We start from the raw sequence: 17238 nt of genomic DNA on the forward strand, positions 1-17238 counted from the left end.
AGAACCAGAAAATAACATGCAAGTATCCTCACTATGAGCATTAATTTATCCTGTTCTGTCAGTATTAAAATTAGTAAAACAAGCAAAAACATGTGAACCTTATTTTAAAATATTTGCTCATCTGGTAAATTGAAGCTAACTGCAGGAAGTCTGATCACCATGAAAACGTTCACAAAGAAAGAAAAGGAAAGTTTTAAGTGTACTTAAAGTCTCAGGACATAATTAGCTCCTACCTTCCCTCCTAAAGCTTTAAACTGACTGAAATATTACTTTTGTGTATAACATTAGATTTTAAGCAGAAACTCATTGCAGTCTGAGCGCTGAATTTAGTGAAAACGTTTTAAAAGGTTCATTTTGCAAAGCAACAATTTAAAACAAGAACTAAAATTGAAAACAACTTTATTACAGAGGCTTTTGTATTTCAAAACATTAAATAGTCAAATACAAAAATTATGAATTCTAAAATCATTGCTGGGAAAATTTGACAGCAGAAAACATAAGCAATGATACAGAATGGGACTCAGTTGTTTATGACCTCAAATCATATATTTAGTCAAACTGAAACTTGTATATAGTTTGAATAAAAAACAGACGTACAGTAAAAAAGTCAGTGGATATCCTGAAAGCTTTAGCTGATAATCAACATAAAGTTTTCCTGGGGAAAAAAAAAGCATGAAGATACTTACAGTCTTTTTTCCCTACTGTGAAAGGCCACTCATGATCTTTTTTCTCCTTTCATGAGTGTCTGATTGTAGGACTGCTGTCCCTTCCAGAATTTAAATCATACCTCTCTTCTAAACAGTAATTACTACATACTGAAAGGAGAGCACACCTAATCATGCTTTGATCATACCTGAAGTTCAGAGAAACATTTATGAATTCTTTCTCCATCTGCCCCAAGTTCTAAGGAAATTTACTGCATGTATCCTTGAAAGCCATACAACACAGCATGGAGCCCACTGCATCCCAGAGAATGTATGAGGCAGGGAAAACAAGCAAACAAAAAAGTATCATCACTTGCTGGAAACCAAGGTTTGTAGGAGGACTCAGTTACTCTTACAAAGATAAAGCCTATTCTTTACCCACGGAAGTCACTACACAGTAAGCAAGAAGGAATACACAGTGTACCCTGAACTCTGTGTGAATATTCCTAGCAAACATTAAGAGCTTATGCTCTTTCCTGCTCAAAAGCAGGAAAGCTCTCAGTTTATACTAACAGTGCAGTTAAGTGCAGACTGTGAGCAGAGTGAATTTATATCACTCTTACACTGCAGTAACCTAACTTCTAACGACAAGCCCAAGAAAATAATAATTGAAAAAATTAGTATAGAAGAAAAAAATGAAAGAGGTATAGAACGAAAGTATGAAGACTACATTAAAAGATGAAAAAAGTTCTACTGTTTTTTTTTTTTTTTCTTCAGGGGAGGGATTCAAATTCTTCTTCTAATAATGTCCAGGTTAGTGATCTATTAGACTATCTCTTCACTGCAGCCTTTTGAAAGGTTATTTCAGCTTACCAAAGTGAGACTACCTTTTAAAGAAGATAAATAACAAACTGGAAACATGTGTTGGACCAATTCTCTCTCAAAGCGGTCTCATGCCCCTTTCATTTATTTACTTAATGGAACTTTGACATTCTCCTTTTGCCTAGTTGTCTGTCTGAATTTATCCTGCTCTCTCACACTGAGCATATGAAAGTTCAAAAAGTACTTCATGGAATCTTCAAATCTATTTCGAAGCATCTATTCTCATTTAGTCTTGCATTTTTCTTAAAATGACTAATTAATATCACACTGGTTTCTCTCATACTTTTTACTGTGTTGAGACTGTTTAAATGTAAACTGTGTATTTAAACTGTCTGCTGTGTTACTCTAAGGCCATAATGAACTTACATATTCCGTTGCTTTAAACTTAATTTGAACTTAGCTATCTTTTTAAAAGTCAACTGCACACTGAATATCCTACTCTAAAAACATTGTCATTCAGTCAAAAACAGCCTGGTGAAGACTTACGACATTTGCTATCACAAGGAAATACTGAAACTAACAGAATTCCCTCTATTTTTCCAGTGCTAGTTGTAGAGCGTCACCAGCAACCTCAAGAGCTTGTGGCACCAGCTTCTTCCTCATCTTTATATCGTAGGCACACTGCTGGTTCTAGTGGTTATAAAAGGTGTTGTGACAATGATAGCTGAAAAATCAAGAGAAAGAAAAAAAACTTAAAATTAAGTAAACCTGTTTCTTCCCAAACTGCAAAGGAAAAACAAATACATTGTACATGGATAACTTTTCCTCTATCACTATCTATCATAATAAAGTAAGTAATGCATGAAGTATCTACCTCTAGCATGTTACTCTTTATAAAGTCAATCAGTTGAACTTTTCTCTCCCAAGGGAATACGATCCCAAAGCTGTAGCAGCTGCTCTCCAACTTGTGGTTCCAGCTCCTAGGAACGAACACGAAATTAGGAAGGTCGTTTTCACTGCTAGTACTAAACACGCAGAAACCAATTACAAAAATAGCTAGATAAAGTTAACCGTGACTGCTTTTAGTCTTTTTGAAAGAGTTCGTTTCCTTTACTATTCACACATATATTAGAACTAGTTTACAGTTTGCTTGGGCTTTCTTCCTTTCAGAGTAAGCTGTCGGTTCTGGAGAAAAAAAATTCAGAGTGGACAAGATCATATGTGCCATGTATCTTGTACCTTCCATAGGCCACTCGCTTATGAAATAAAAGATGTGGAGAATCATGATCCTTAAACTTAATGCAATTGAGTGTGGTGGAGAACCTGGACAGGCAGTCACAGGTAACACAGCAGCTCTTAATGGAAGCATGGATAACATTAATATTAACCAGTTGCATAATGATCCTCAAGATTTTGTCTATGAAGAAAACCTTACAGCAGAAATATTGTTATACTCCACCACCACCGCATGCTACTGGTCACGTTCCTTTCCTCGTTCTTACAACGACCGAAGTTTTGGGGAAACACAGTGAGAATGAGATACATGAAATTTAGAACAAGCGTCTAACATCATGGAGATATTTGTACCTTTTTTGGGGAAGTGGGGAGGTCACAGAAACTGCCAAAAAAAGCTCCTGTGCTACCTTCCCTTCAGCTATTTGTAGCTTCTGGCTTTAGCGGATTAGGGAATCTGTCCTACGCTTTATTCTACCTCAACTCTCAGGATTCTCTTCAGATTTCAGAGGAAACTCAAAGGTGCAATTTTGAGCACTTATTTGGGTGTGACAGACTATCTCAGCAGCAAACAAACATGAAGAGCTCCAGAACCAAAATTAAAAATTCTGGAAAACTTTAGTTTTTGTGGACATACATTAAGCAAAGGCTGCTTTGATTTTATGAGACTAAACCCTGAACAAAACCAAGTGATATTTCAGAAAAGCTGTTCATAACTTCCGAGTGAAAAAGCCAACACAGTTCCAATGCGTATCACACTACTTCCACAGAAGAGACTGGATGAAATAGAAAGGCTTTGTATACTGATCTCTGAAATGCCTCAGTTACCACAGGAAAAAATTCATATTTTCACTGTAACTAGTAAACCTGGAAGCTAAAGAAACAGGATCCTTTCACAGGAACTTTCAGCGCAGGCTATTCAATTTTGTTAAGATATACTTTCTATATCTTTATCTAGCTATATATAGCAGTCAATTTCCACAGTTGGTGGATAGCTTTAATTGCCTTCTGAATTAGTTCTGTATTATTCTCTTACGGTTTATCTAAATTATACTCAATGATTCTTTTCCCCAAGGAATTAGCACGCTCAATTACAACATTTTAGAAGTTGCCTATAAATCTGTTTACAAATGGAAAAACCTAAAATTGGTATTTCTAACTTTCTCTTCTTTTGGGGAACAACTGGGGCAGAATACACAAAGGGTGATGAATCAGAATAGCTTCTACAGTTTGACCTATTTTTCCAAAGGCATGGTTGCATCAAAACTGTAAGGCTCCTTCTGTCAGACGTACATTTTCTTGCTCTACAGCAAAGCCTCTATTTCCTCAACAGTAACGCACGAGCAGGGCACAACGTGCGTGTGTCAATGAACTATGATTCAGATTAACAGACACATGAGAAGCGTTGATAAAAATGTCAAGTCTAAAGAAGCCAAAATAACACAGCTCTGAGTAAAGGAGACTTTACAAGGCAATAACATTACCTGGCCATCTCTGCTTATTTGTACTTTCTTATTGTCATTCCAAGGGTTGAGCAAATGGTGGGCACACTGAAAAGGAAGACTTTCTTTTCGGATCCACTCCACCTTAAATACACCTCCTAAACCTGTAGACCCCCAGTCTTGACTTTTCTCACGTCCTATCTCTGACGACATTCTAGCAAAACCCTGGAGTAAAAAAAAAATTGGAATACGAAAGGAGAAACACAGTTAGAGGGCATTTGGTCACTTTGGAATTAAATGAATGACTGGACTTCATTTTCACTAAATTTTCAAATTAGTTTCAAAGTGATTCACACACTTTTCCCCGTGAAGCAAGATATTTAAAAGTGTTTACATCTAGAAAATTGCTAGAGAAGTGTCAATCTTTTTGCCACTTGACATATGGATTCAAAGGTTTGACCACTGAGAATATCTCTTGATTAAACCTTGACAATTTCTTTTAAACTTTGTAACAGAATATTTCAAAAAAGTATAGTAAAAAACATTTGAAATGTAAAGAATCATGATGAGCGCCGTATTATGTCATATTCCAGCAGCTATTCCTTCTTAGACATTTTTGGAGATCCATTCCCTCCTTCCCCTGTCCCCTCTACATTAAAAACCTTTTACATAGTATTAAGAGCACGTGGCTGTTCTTCCTGAAGAAAAGACAAGTTAAAGTTGCCGTTTTCTTCTTCAAAGCTGGAAGAAATTCCAACAAGACAAGCAAGAGTGCGTGAGTGTACGCGGAGAGGGGAAGGACCACAAATCCAGAACGGTTTCTGACTTTTATCGTTATCAGGACATCCCTCGAGAGGGTGGGGGGAGGTGGCCCATCAAGTATTCCGGCAAGGTTGTACAAGTCTTGATCTCTTTAAGAGGCTGCTTGTATTGGATTCTCTGGTTGCCAGTACGCACTACTTTTATAAGATACAGTCCTGGATAACTCAAGCCAGATTTGAAATGTAAATCGATACAAGGAAAAGGAGAGGAAAAAAGATTGAAAAAAGACACACAATGGAAGAGCACGTTAATAGGAATGGAAGACTCACGTTTCCACGGATGGCCAAAACTGAGGGGCAAGGCAACATCAACTGCCTATGCTCCTGACTTCAACAAACTAAAGCCTTTCACTCCCCCTCTTCTTCCTCTAAGAGCACAACTAAAACAGCCCATTTACAGTTTCCTTAATACAGAGCAGAAAACCACAACTGACAATGAAAATAACTTTTCAATATTACATCTGTGTTTACCAAATCATCATATGCATCTCCCACCATAATCTTTCAGTGGTATCACCAAGACTGTGGTATTTGAATTACTTCATTAGATTTTAATTTTAGCTTTTATGAATAAGTTTATATAATAAGATGAGTTGAACTTTGCTTACTAGGGAAAACTGAGTTTAGCCTTCCCTACAATACAGCTAACATGCAACTTCAAATCACTAGGTAAAGCCTTTAACTCGAAACTGGCTGCCTGTTGTTGACAACTCTCTTGCTAACTAGAATATATTACGTAAAATACTGTAGTAGTGGCCTAAACATTTGCGAAATCAGGACATAACTCCAAAAAAGTATAGTCATGACTTTCCAGCCATCTGGCTTTTAGAAGTTTCTTGTTCAGAAAAAGTAGACTTTTATTGATATCTGGGAGTCTTCTGACTTTAGAAAGTTGCCATTTGATAACTGCTTATTACTTCATAGTATTAATTTTAGCATGCAAAAAAGAGGCAGCAATCCTCTGCTTTGCCTTTTTTTAATTAATTTATTTTTTAAGGATTAACTTAGGATATCAACATTACTGAGGAAACCTGGAGCTGGTTCAGCCTTAGCTTTGAGTGACAAGCTGAGATAGCTAAAAAGGTGTTATTTCAGAGCAGAATGAAATACTCCGTCACTTGAGCAACCAGATACACTTGCCCTCCTGAGCTGTTTTTTCAGAAGATCAGAAAACATAAGCAAAAACTCCCCACTATGTAGTCATCTATTACACTCTCTTAAACCATCAGCCAAAGCTAACATGTAATGTTAACTAAGGACTCACCTGAAAGTGTCCAGATCCTTGGACAGAAAATATTAAGTAAACCATGCTGCTCTCCCAAAAGGCTCTATTTAGTTTTCGTTCATTACTTGGCGTAGTAGACCATATACCTTTCTGCTGAGAAATATCAAGGTTTCGTAGGTTGCTACTTTTCATTATAAAGTACCGAACCAGCATATTTGGTCTTGGTGAGGGAGATTTGGAACCCTGCAAAAAGAATACAGTAAAATAAACTACAATAAAGTAAAGTAGGTTTTAGTTCTAAAGTTTAGTTGTAAACCATTTCAACATATGAAGATAAAAATCCCTTGAGTGCATTCCTGCATTCCTCCCCCAGGTTCTAATAGAAAAACAGAAACTCTCAGCTGGTACTATCTGCATTGGTTTTTAAAGGTATTTCAAATCTATTTTACATTTCTGAGACACCTTCCAAAATAATCAGTCTTTTTGAAAAGAGGAACAGCAAACAAGTACAGCAGAGCAGCAGTCTAGCAATTAAATACAATTATTTCAAGTTTTACACACCTTCAGGCGAGAAACGTAACTGTTCTAGACTGTAGCCTAAGCTACACTATTCACGTTTCCCATCTTCAGAAAATACATAAGTTGTCCCGCTTTTACATGACGTGAACTTAAAATGTGAAAGATTTAAGAGGAATTATCAAAGCCTCCAAAGAGTCAGTGCCTAGAGGAACAAGAGGTTTTCCTCTCAGTGTTCTGTGGTTTACCATTCAAATATGCTGGGAGAATTAAGCCAGTAACTTCATAAAATGTGCGGTCTATTAAAACAACTATCCTCAGAAAGCAAGCAGTCATAATGAGGCAGATAACACAAAACTTGAAGAGAACCAGTGTCGTAATATATGCTATTACAGAAACAGAGGGAAGCAGAATCCAAAGCAAAATGGAGAATTCAGAGTGCAGGCTCTGTATATTAATTTAGCAAGAAAACAAGTATAACTCCACTGGTGATTACATAAAGTTAAAAAAAAAAAAAGAGGGGGAGAGAGAGAGAGATTGTTCTACTCTAGATAGCTTTAACTCAGCTCTCTGCAAAGAACAATATTTTACTGCATTCAGCTAGCATAACAAGGATACTTAGTCTAGATTTTAAGTTCCAAAAAGAAATAGCATTACGCAGGTTAAAAAAAGGAAATCTAAGTTAGGCTCTTAATTTATCAATATAATACAAGACAGTTTCTGAAAGATGCAATCTAATTTACTTCTGAAATACAATATCGAAGAGTGGGATAATTTATTCATGAGAACTCTACCTTTCCAGATAATGGAGGAGAGGGACTGGCACATGGGCTAGGATAACTACTGCTGTCTGTAGACTTCACTGATGATTGATCTGACCTGTCATCTGAAGCTCGCTTGGAGTGCAAAACGCTTCTTTCTTTGTACTTCTGTGCCTGGTGAAACGCTGGAGGTGTAGATTTCATTAGAACCCTAAGAGGTAAGGGTGGATTTAGGATAGTTTAACACGCCAAGAGTTTAATAAGCAGTCGCAGTAGAACTGACAGCTAAATCTCAGCCTATTGCATGACTATAAACATTACAATAAGTACAAACCATATTAAGTATTTTAAATTTAAAAAATACTTATTATGCATTGTTTTTGAATGCTGGGGTTATAGCTCTTCCGCTATTTCTTTCCAGAGATCAGATTTCACGGACAACATATCTCTGACTGACTGTCCCCTCAAACAGCAGGCTTTCATAGGAAATACTTATCAATGAAATCACAACTACAATGCAATGCAGCACAACAGCAATTCTTCCGACTGTATTGTCATCCTTCTGTTACGAAACATATGCAATTCCTGTTCTTTTTTGTTACTAGCAGAAATTCAAGTGCTGCTTTTATATCTCCAAAAATTACCACTTATTCTCTGAAAGTCTTCAAACAGCTTACTTTTCAGCATTAGAAGAGTCATCAGAGAATTCTGTTTCTGCTGAGCTTTTCCTGCTGTTACTTGACCTCCACGAAGATGCTAAAGGAAGTTCTTCAGAAGACATAGGTCTTGGTCTCTGCCCAATCCCTGAAGGCTGCTGCAAACCTGCAGACTGTTCTTCAGTGCTTAGAACAGTTATAATTGCTCTTATAGTTGCTTCATCAACTTGAGACCAAGGTTTAGAAGGCGCTCGCATACGACGCAGAAATAAGCTATGCCACTTCTGTCTGAGTTGCAACAGCAAACCAGCAGCCTGTAATGATTTTTAACTCTGTTAAAGACTAATCAAAATTAGATCAGCCAGATACAGGCTGCCTATGTCTCTCTTAAACAGACAGCATCTGGCATTCTAAAACGAACAGGATCAGAACTCTGACTGGCAAGACTAAAACGGGGAGGAAGAGGGGGCTGAAGGGGATGGTCATTTGAAGAAAATTTAAAAGTTATCCTTTCTTCTCTGGGGTTATCTAAAATTATTTTTAAAACCTTCTATTTCTTTTAGCTCTGCACCAAAAACTCACAACCGTACTGTAAACCTGCAGGATTTGTTATTGTTCACTTTCACATTCTCTTCATTCATACCTGGCGAAAAAAAGATCAGTTCTAAGCGACATCTTTCTCCAAAGCCAGACTTTAGCTCAAATGCAGTGACTGAACTTAGACTGAATTATGCACGCTATTAAAATGCACTTTAGTTTTCAAAAACCCCACTGCTTTGAACATCTCTACAACAGATAATATTATTGCTGGATCTGAATGGTCTGAACATTTCATAATTCATAAGCAACTTTTCTTCCTACAACAACCATCAGAGTTTCTCAATGACATGAAGATTTTTATCTTCAATATATTATTTTCCTTTTGTTAAATCTGGCCTTTCTTACATTATCTCCAACTTCAAACGCTCCATCTTGAGCTAGCTTTAATCTTGCTCTCAGAGAGGGAAATACACAATTTTCCATTTTTTAAAGGAAATTATCTATTACCTGAATGTTTAAGAAATTTTTATAAAGTTAAATATACAAAAAAGTAATAAATAAACCTATGATAAATACAAAGACAAATATTCTTTTCCAATGAACAAGCATTAAGCTGATACAGTGCTTACTTCAGGATCCAGTTTGAAATGGAGCCATTCATCTAGCTTCAGTACTGCCAGATTAGCAGTTGTTTTATCCTCCATCTCGCTATCACTGCTGTCATTAGGCACCCCATCCACTGGATGAAACAAACAGGAAAAAGTGCATTAGCATTTCTATATTATTTCCACTGCATATGAAATACCAAACATTATTATATTGCCTGAAATAAACCCATTTCCCTTCTAAATTTCAATTCTACTTAATATTCTCTCTTCATCTACTTCTAAATAGAGATATTAAAATATCTTTTTTATTTTTTTCTCAAAACCTCTCAGTAAGAAGTCTGTCAATCTGCTTTTACTTTAGTAGCAGAACTCAAATATTAGACACAAATAGACACACGGAGGGTTCTGTTATGTAAACCCCTGTACTGTTATGATCTGACTCACTCAGGTGCCTCCACGTAAACCCCTGCACTGTTATGATCTGACTCTCTCAGATACCTCCATCAATAAACCATTAGCACACACAAACTGATGCCTGAAGCTATTCGCAAAATCATGCATTGCTCTATGCTTTGTTTATCTTCTAGGAATGCAGCAGATTCAAGACCCATATAAAAATATATATATGGCTATAAAGCAGGAGTCCCATTTCTCAAAAAAAGGTTTGATGCCATCAGCATGGATACTGGTTTTAACAGTTAAACAGTAAGACAAGAAAGCTTCAGTAATTTAATACAGGCTTTTTCTTTGATTCCGAGATAACTTTTCTAGTGAGAACAAACAGCAGGATAGATTTTTTTTTTTGCTTCTATTCCTACAGTGCTCTATAAAAATAACAAAATTATTTCCTGTATATTCCCAGTTACTTCTAGTTTCTGGTATAGCTAACTGTCATTAAAAGCTACCAGAAGATAATAACTGAAAATTTTTTAAAATCCATGTTTTGGCTGGAAGCAGTAGGTGTACATTGCAATAATGACAGTTTCTAAACTGTTCAGTTTGAATAATCTGATTCAAGCAATATCAGATAAACTGGTCTCTAGAAAAAAAATGTACAAACTACACTTTTCAGCATTATTATCATTAGACATTTCATACTAATCCAATAAAGGTGTAGATATTAGGAATTATACTCTGCTAACATTTGTGCGATTTCAGAACAATGCAAATGTAATTTACGCCTATGAGTCCCTGAAGATTCGTAAGTACGAATTCAAGTGATGTAATATGACAACACTGCTTGCATTTCTTTTGGAAAAAAATTCACTGCTGCTTGCTGTAGAAATATTAGATGGAAAAAGTTGTAAGGTTATTCTTAGAATTTTTTACCTAATACCAAACTAATTACTTCCAGAATAGGCACTGTGACACTTATAGCTATTTCTGGTGTCCCAGACAAGTTATTTCCAGCCAAAAACACGCTTACCATCACCATGAAGTTAAACATAAAGTTCATGTTGGCCCTGCCTTCAAAGAGGCCAGACAGACTGGTCTCTGCTCTTGGTTATACCACTGAAGTCGTAGGTACAGTAAAAGAAGGAGGAGGAAAGGGAAGGTATTTGGAAGTAGCAAGAAAGGAAGACAGCAGGTTCAGAGGAACTGCTAACAGCTTCTGCAGTCTAGGGACAACTATCATAGACGTAGCTCAGAAGAGCTTTCAATCTCCTCTAAAGCACGTTGGATAATTGTATCTAGGGAAAGAGCAGGGGTCTGGTATGCCAAATGGATAATCTTTGTTCAGAAAGAAATAAATTCCCTACTGCAGGAAGTCTAGATCATCTAGTTACTCTCCTATGTCAAAGCCTATCTTAATTAGGCTCATCATGCCTCTAGGAGGCAGCAGTGAATCTGACCCACATACAGTATTTCAAATTAATTTCAGAGATTAAAAACAGCAGATTAAATACTACAGAATCCACATAGCCTTCGATAATTAACTAGAACTGCGTTAGTCAAAATTAAACCAATTTTGGTTTAATTATGAAGACTGTGATTACAAATGAATTTGTAATCATAGTCACATTCATTAACTAAGTATAGGGCTGTCTCAAGTCAGTACAAATGCACTCAACTTTAAGACAAAGTCATTTCGTCCCAGACAAAACTCAGTGGTATATCCATTTCTCACTTATTTAAGCAACTAGCCTTCAAATCTCAGAGAACAACCTTCTATAAATCTATTGTTTTATTTTTCATAGCCCAGCATGGTACTGGAAAGCTCTCAAATCAGGCACAAACGCAAAAGAAATATTCATATATTCTCCATGAGGCTTTGACAGCAATTCATTTGTTCACAAATCGCCCATCTGATTAGCTAACCTCAGATACGTGAAAGCAAAACTGATTCTGTCCAATAAGGACCGTGACGGTATATTTGGTACGTCTCCACAAATAGATAAGGCAGTAAGGAAGAAGGTGAAAGAGCAAAAGAAAAAGAAAGAAAAGGAAAGAAGAGAAGACCATTGTCATATTTCAAGAACCTTATACTACAGCAGGCTAAGACTTCAGGCCTTAACGCACTGATGATATCCATGTGAATAAGGTTTGGCTCAAGTAATAGAGATGGGGGCAAAGGAAACAATATTTGAAGAAAAAAATTTTTCAGGGAAGATTATAATCATGGATGAAACATATGTACAACACAGGAACTACCGCTTCCCTGGTGTGATCCATTAATATCGACAAAGAAAATCAACTCTTCAACTAGTACAGGTCTACTGTAGACTATGAATGCAGATCCCTATCCCCGCCATAACTGTTCCATAACCTTCATATATGACAGAACACTAAGAGAATACAAGATCAGGGACGGGGATCCTTTCTGATGATACTGTTTAAGAATTAAGCTCCTAATGTTGTATTTTTCATTATTTATCTGGTCAACAGTAAAAAGTTAAAATCAACAGAATCAAAATGCAGCACTTTAAAAAGGTTTATTAAAAGGAAATTAAGGTATAAAACTACTTGTGTATAAAGCCGAGACATTTATTACAGGGCCAGTAAGCTACTCAGCAGCTACAGTAACTCTGGTGTTGTAGCTTTGAGATTTAGCACATATATAAAAATTTTATATATATATAAAATGTTCTTGAAAAATAATCCTTCCATCCCACATACTACTGCATATCAACAGGTATATACCTCGAAAAGATGAAGGCTCTTGCAAAGCATTACTTGGTAACCTAGCTGGTCCGCAGAAGAGTGACACAGTGACAGGTGTTACAACTGAACAGCATCTGATATTTGCTATCCTGTGAGCCCTTGTCATTTCATCATAGATAAGCCAGTCTGTAGGGAGTGCCTGAATGGCTGCAGCTTGCCCATTTGCTGGAGGAATCTGCGCAAAAGCAATTAAGACTTTAGGCTGTTTTACCTTTTATTTGAAATTAAAAGCATGTGTGTGTATGTATAAGATACCCTACCACTTCAAAGCCAAATATATTGCTTAAAAAAAAAAAAAACTAAAAAAAAAAAATCACTACTTTAGAACAGAATCCCTTCTTGCTACCATCAGCAGTTGGTTCAAAACAGTTTGATAATTAGGGTTTTTTTTGCTATTTTGTCTTATTCTACATAAACAGAGGATTAACTGAAGTAAGTTCTGATGAAACAATTCTGCAAAAACAAACCAACTCCAATTGCTTACTTTAACAAAGGAAAAAAGCATTGTGCAAAAAGTAACGTTTAGGCACGCACATGCTGCTGTCAAAGTACTGACAACTATGAAGAGAAATTTTTAAAACTTTCACAAGCGTGTTTAGCAGACTCTGCTCTTGTTTGTAGACTACAAATTTGAGATTTTACCTTTTTATACTGAGGTTGACTAAGAACAGAGGTAGGATGAAATCGTACTTTCTTCTCCTTTGGTCCAGTCAAAATGAGGCTTTCTCTGTCTACATGCACTAGATTTGGATACATCCCAGCCACTAAAGCACCTTTAACTACAGCCCAGTTTTCAGAGTTAGTGTTAACATCTCTAATATCACCTCCTCCTCTGGCTCTAACAAAACCTGAGCAAGGAAGAAGATAAAGATTCATTAGAGTGGACTTTATATATTTTTTCTTCTCCAAATCCTGTTGGGAAATAAAGTGAAATAAAGTACAAATTTGCTGCATTTTTCACACTGCCAACCTTACCACAATCAAGAAGAAACCATTAGATTGAGATCCTTCTAGAGATAATGAGTTTTACTATCACAAAGTAGAGTTACTTTTACAATACAAAGACATTTCATGTAGAAATAATTTAACAGAACACGAAAATCCAAAGAAATGAATCTTGCACTGTGAAAGCCAGTGAAATGTGGAACAAAGAGTGCTTTCAGTTAGATCAGCATGAGATTCTGTTCCCCAGCAACACTTCCTCCATCTAGAATCTGCACCTGCCCAGAATGAATGTGCATCAGTCCATTTCAAATTAAGGAAGTAACTGACACCAGTGAACACTATTCTTGTTACTGCTCATACTAGGCTGGACTCCAAACTTATGTTAAGGTTTTTTTTTTTTTTTTTTTTTATGAGCTATTTACCTGAAGCTCTGAGCTGACCAAGCAACTGTGTTCTCATTCCTATGATGATTTCCATTGTGGCTTGAGAAAGAAAGTTCTTTTCACAGAAGGCTCTCTCCCAGCCATCACTCCGCGCCTTCTGCCATGCCTGTAAACAGTGTTTTTACATTTGCTTATAAATTTGATTAACTAAAAAAACAGAAATGAACTTTTTGGTTAAGTACAGTGAAATTTATGACAATAAAGTGAAGACAAATCCCATATCTGAAAGGGGAGATATGTATCAAGCCAGATCTATTCTGGTCAAGTACTACATTATCTTCATCTTCTTCTTTAAATTAACATAAAGCATCTCCAAGTTATTTTATAGCCTATCCACTGATTACTTGAAATGACATCTTGTTTGAATATTCAGAGTTTAACTAGGCTAGCAAGTAATATGGAAAAATAAAAATAATTTGAACAAAATGTTTCCTACAGATAAAATTATTAGTGAGTTCACTGAACAGGAAAGCCGCCAGGCAAAAAACAAAGTTTCTTCTCTGAGGAATTAATTATAGTCTATCTATTAATTACAGTCTATCTATTTCCAACTTTGTAGGTACACCATTTGCTTTGATATGAAATCTACTGAGATTAGTACTCTTTCTGAAGATGAAATAATACCTGGAAAGCCCTGAGAAGCGCCATATGGTCACTAAATGTTCCTGCAGTAAAACGTTTTCTACACAGCATGGCTGCACGCTTTTGAGACGCCTGTGTAGGTAGGACAAAAGGGTCTCGATAGGCAAGAGTGCAAGCAATGGTAAGAATAGGATCCAGGCACTTCAAAACAACAGCACACAACACCATTTTACCAAGGTGTGGCTCTACTGGTAAATCAGCCAGATGATAACCAAGTTCGGTGAGATCTTCCCAAGTATCCATAGCATCTATTGTCTGATTTAAAAAGAAAGAGGAAAGGGGAAAAATGAGTTTATAACAAAAGCAGAAAAGAAATCTATGTGGGACATTAGCTAGATTAGTTGCCAAATACTAAAAATGCAAGACAAACTGTGTGAAATTGAGCTGATATTTTTACGCAGTCTCTCTCCCCTTAACAAGAACTGATCTGTCCACATGACCAAATGGAAACAGAAACCCAGAGCGTCCCTGAGTGACTAAACAACAAAGTCTCACTAAACATAAGACAGAGGAAAACATATTGACGTACCACGAACACAGAAGCAAATATAACTCCCATATAAGCCTACTCTACTGCTGACCTTAAGCATTTGCACAGCATTTCTCACAATTAAAGCTGGTGGAGGATCTGGAGCTTTCATGAGAAAGTCAGCGATTGGGCAATTAATTGGAGCCAGCAATTTTGTGTGCAAACAAAGTTCCTGCAAGTTAAAAAACAAAGAACTTGTTAAGACTGTGGAAAAATCAGTATTCTGTAGGTAATAATACGGTGTGGTGAAACTACATTAAAAAAAGGTATGATTGATTGATAACTGAACATGCACCTGAAGTGGCATTCTTAGAAGTTCTGGAGTCTGAAATTCCAACATATTCTGAAATCGGAGCTTGCTGAACAGACGGAAACAGACTCCAGGCCGACAGCGACCAGCCCTTGAAAATAAAATATTAAAGCTCATTGGTAACTACAAATAAGTTGTGAGCTTTTCTGGTTTTGTTTTAGTAAAAAATAAATTCAAACTGAAACCACAGAAGCAAGTCTAACACAAAGATAATTTTGTCATTAAGCAGAAGGCCCACACATGAGGTGAGATTTTTCCAGTAAATGGTTTATTTTTGATAGTAAGGAAATTTGCTATTTTAACTTTACCTCAGCATCAGAAGATTTGGAGAAATGAAAAGAAGTCCTATTTGAACAGGTGTGGGGTTTTTGCTGCCCTAAGACCAATCCAAATCTCATATTCCTTACAGGTAAGGACAGTAATAAACTTCATTCTTCCAAATTTGGAACAGAATGTGGAACAGAAGGAAGTTATTCCAGGAATAAAAGGCAGACAACTTAAAGGGAAGAGACAGAGATGAAAAACGCTCACATGCACACCCAAATTCCTGCAGGTTAATGCTGACATTTTATCAGCAAACATGGGTGTTTCCTCTTAGCCCTCACCCAGGCCTGGGAAGAGTATGATAAAGGCCCGTAAAGTCAGGAACAGTCTGTAGAAGCATGAATAATATCTCTTCTAATACGGGGATGAAGAGGCATCAAAAACTAGCGTTAAGATAGCCCTTTGCCCGCAGATAGACAAGCTGTGTAACACCTTTTTATAGGATATTGCAGGTGCTACGCAGGAAGAAAAAAAGCAAATACATTCGCTTAAAGATGATAGATGTTTGCAAAATAAAATTCAATATGAAGCATGTATTACCTGCCTTTTCTCTGGATAGCACTGGCTTTTGAAATCCACACCATTTTTAACATAGTAACACAATTCAGTGCATCAAAAGACTTCTATAACAGAAAAGTAAAGAACATAAAAACAAGATTTAATGAGGTATATGAAATGAGAGTAACGAATTACTTAGCTCATCAAAACAAGTTCTCTGAAAATAGTAATAGCAGCAGCAGCAGCATCTGACACAAGGGTATGTTTTAAAGCAGTTCAGTTTCAAGTGAATTTATGCTCTCTCCTTTGCAATATGTTTGTACTACACAGTTTTCTAAATCGGAATTTTTCCAGTCAATAAGTAATTTGCACAATGAATTGTGTTCTGCAGCACCCCAAACCAAGCAAAAATGTTACAGGCAATAAAGTTCTCTTTTTTGACATGCTTAAGAATTATTTCAGTTTTCCTAAATGTTGTGCTAAAATTCAGAACAACTGCATTACCATGAGAACTTCAGAAATCTGATGAACATACCTCCTCTGAAACACAGTTTGATTTTCTAAACCATATCCTAGGTCTTAAAACCATCTCATTACTGCACGTTATCTCATGTTTCTTGTACTAATAATTAGGAAAGTGCCATTCAACACTGTCGTCAACAAACAAAGCTTAAGAACTTAGCTATAGATTAGACTTAGTCTGGATACAGTAATAGGACAGAGAGAACTCCCAGCTTTCTCTGCTTAGGAAGATGGAGGTCTGAACAGATGGACATTCCTTGAAATCAAATAGAAGGCTGCGTTTTAAAAATGAGCCTGCAGCAGCTTTTCCAGGGTTTTAAGAGCTAGCTGTTTACAATATTTGTCATAAAACAAACGGTTGTCAAAACTGCTCATGAAGTTTTCTTACTTGGTATCTATTTCCAACACATACTAGCACTAGGCCTACTAATAAAAGAAATCCTTCAAAGCTTATGTTTTTGTATTAGTATTCTAAAATAACATTAATCAAACGGAAGTTTAAGCCAAGCATACCTCTTTCATCTTCCCTGAATCAATAACAAACACAACATCATTGACTGTGATGCTGGTTTCTGCGATATTAGTAGAAAGAATC

The 17238-nt window shown here is 36.4% G+C and overlaps 1 protein-coding gene across 1 annotated transcript in view; it reads right to left on the reverse strand.

The window, feature by feature from the left end:
* Positions 1-382: 382 nt before the first annotated feature.
* Positions 383-17238, reverse strand: part of LOC104150983 (YTH N6-methyladenosine RNA binding protein C2) — a 33103-nt gene continuing 16247 nt past the window's right edge. Inside the window, exons 16-30 of the mRNA XM_068924295.1 lie at positions 17157-17237; positions 16164-16246; positions 15285-15390; positions 15042-15161; positions 14443-14715; positions 13798-13924; positions 13073-13278; positions 12410-12605; positions 9290-9399; positions 8142-8434; positions 7498-7675; positions 6227-6430; positions 4184-4366; positions 2341-2446; positions 383-2190 (exon numbers count right to left, since the gene is read on the reverse strand). Of these exons, the coding sequence (XP_068780396.1) occupies positions 2366-2446; positions 4184-4366; positions 6227-6430; positions 7498-7675; positions 8142-8434; positions 9290-9399; positions 12410-12605; positions 13073-13278; positions 13798-13924; positions 14443-14715; positions 15042-15161; positions 15285-15390; positions 16164-16246; positions 17157-17237 (2241 nt within the window). The 3' untranslated portion in view covers positions 383-2190; positions 2341-2365. The remainder of the gene's footprint in view (positions 2191-2340; positions 2447-4183; positions 4367-6226; positions 6431-7497; positions 7676-8141; positions 8435-9289; positions 9400-12409; positions 12606-13072; positions 13279-13797; positions 13925-14442; positions 14716-15041; positions 15162-15284; positions 15391-16163; positions 16247-17156; position 17238) is intronic.

This window comes from Struthio camelus, chromosome W (assembly GCF_040807025.1).
Source record: "Struthio camelus isolate bStrCam1 chromosome W, bStrCam1.hap1, whole genome shotgun sequence".
NCBI lineage: Eukaryota > Metazoa > Chordata > Aves > Struthioniformes > Struthionidae > Struthio > Struthio camelus.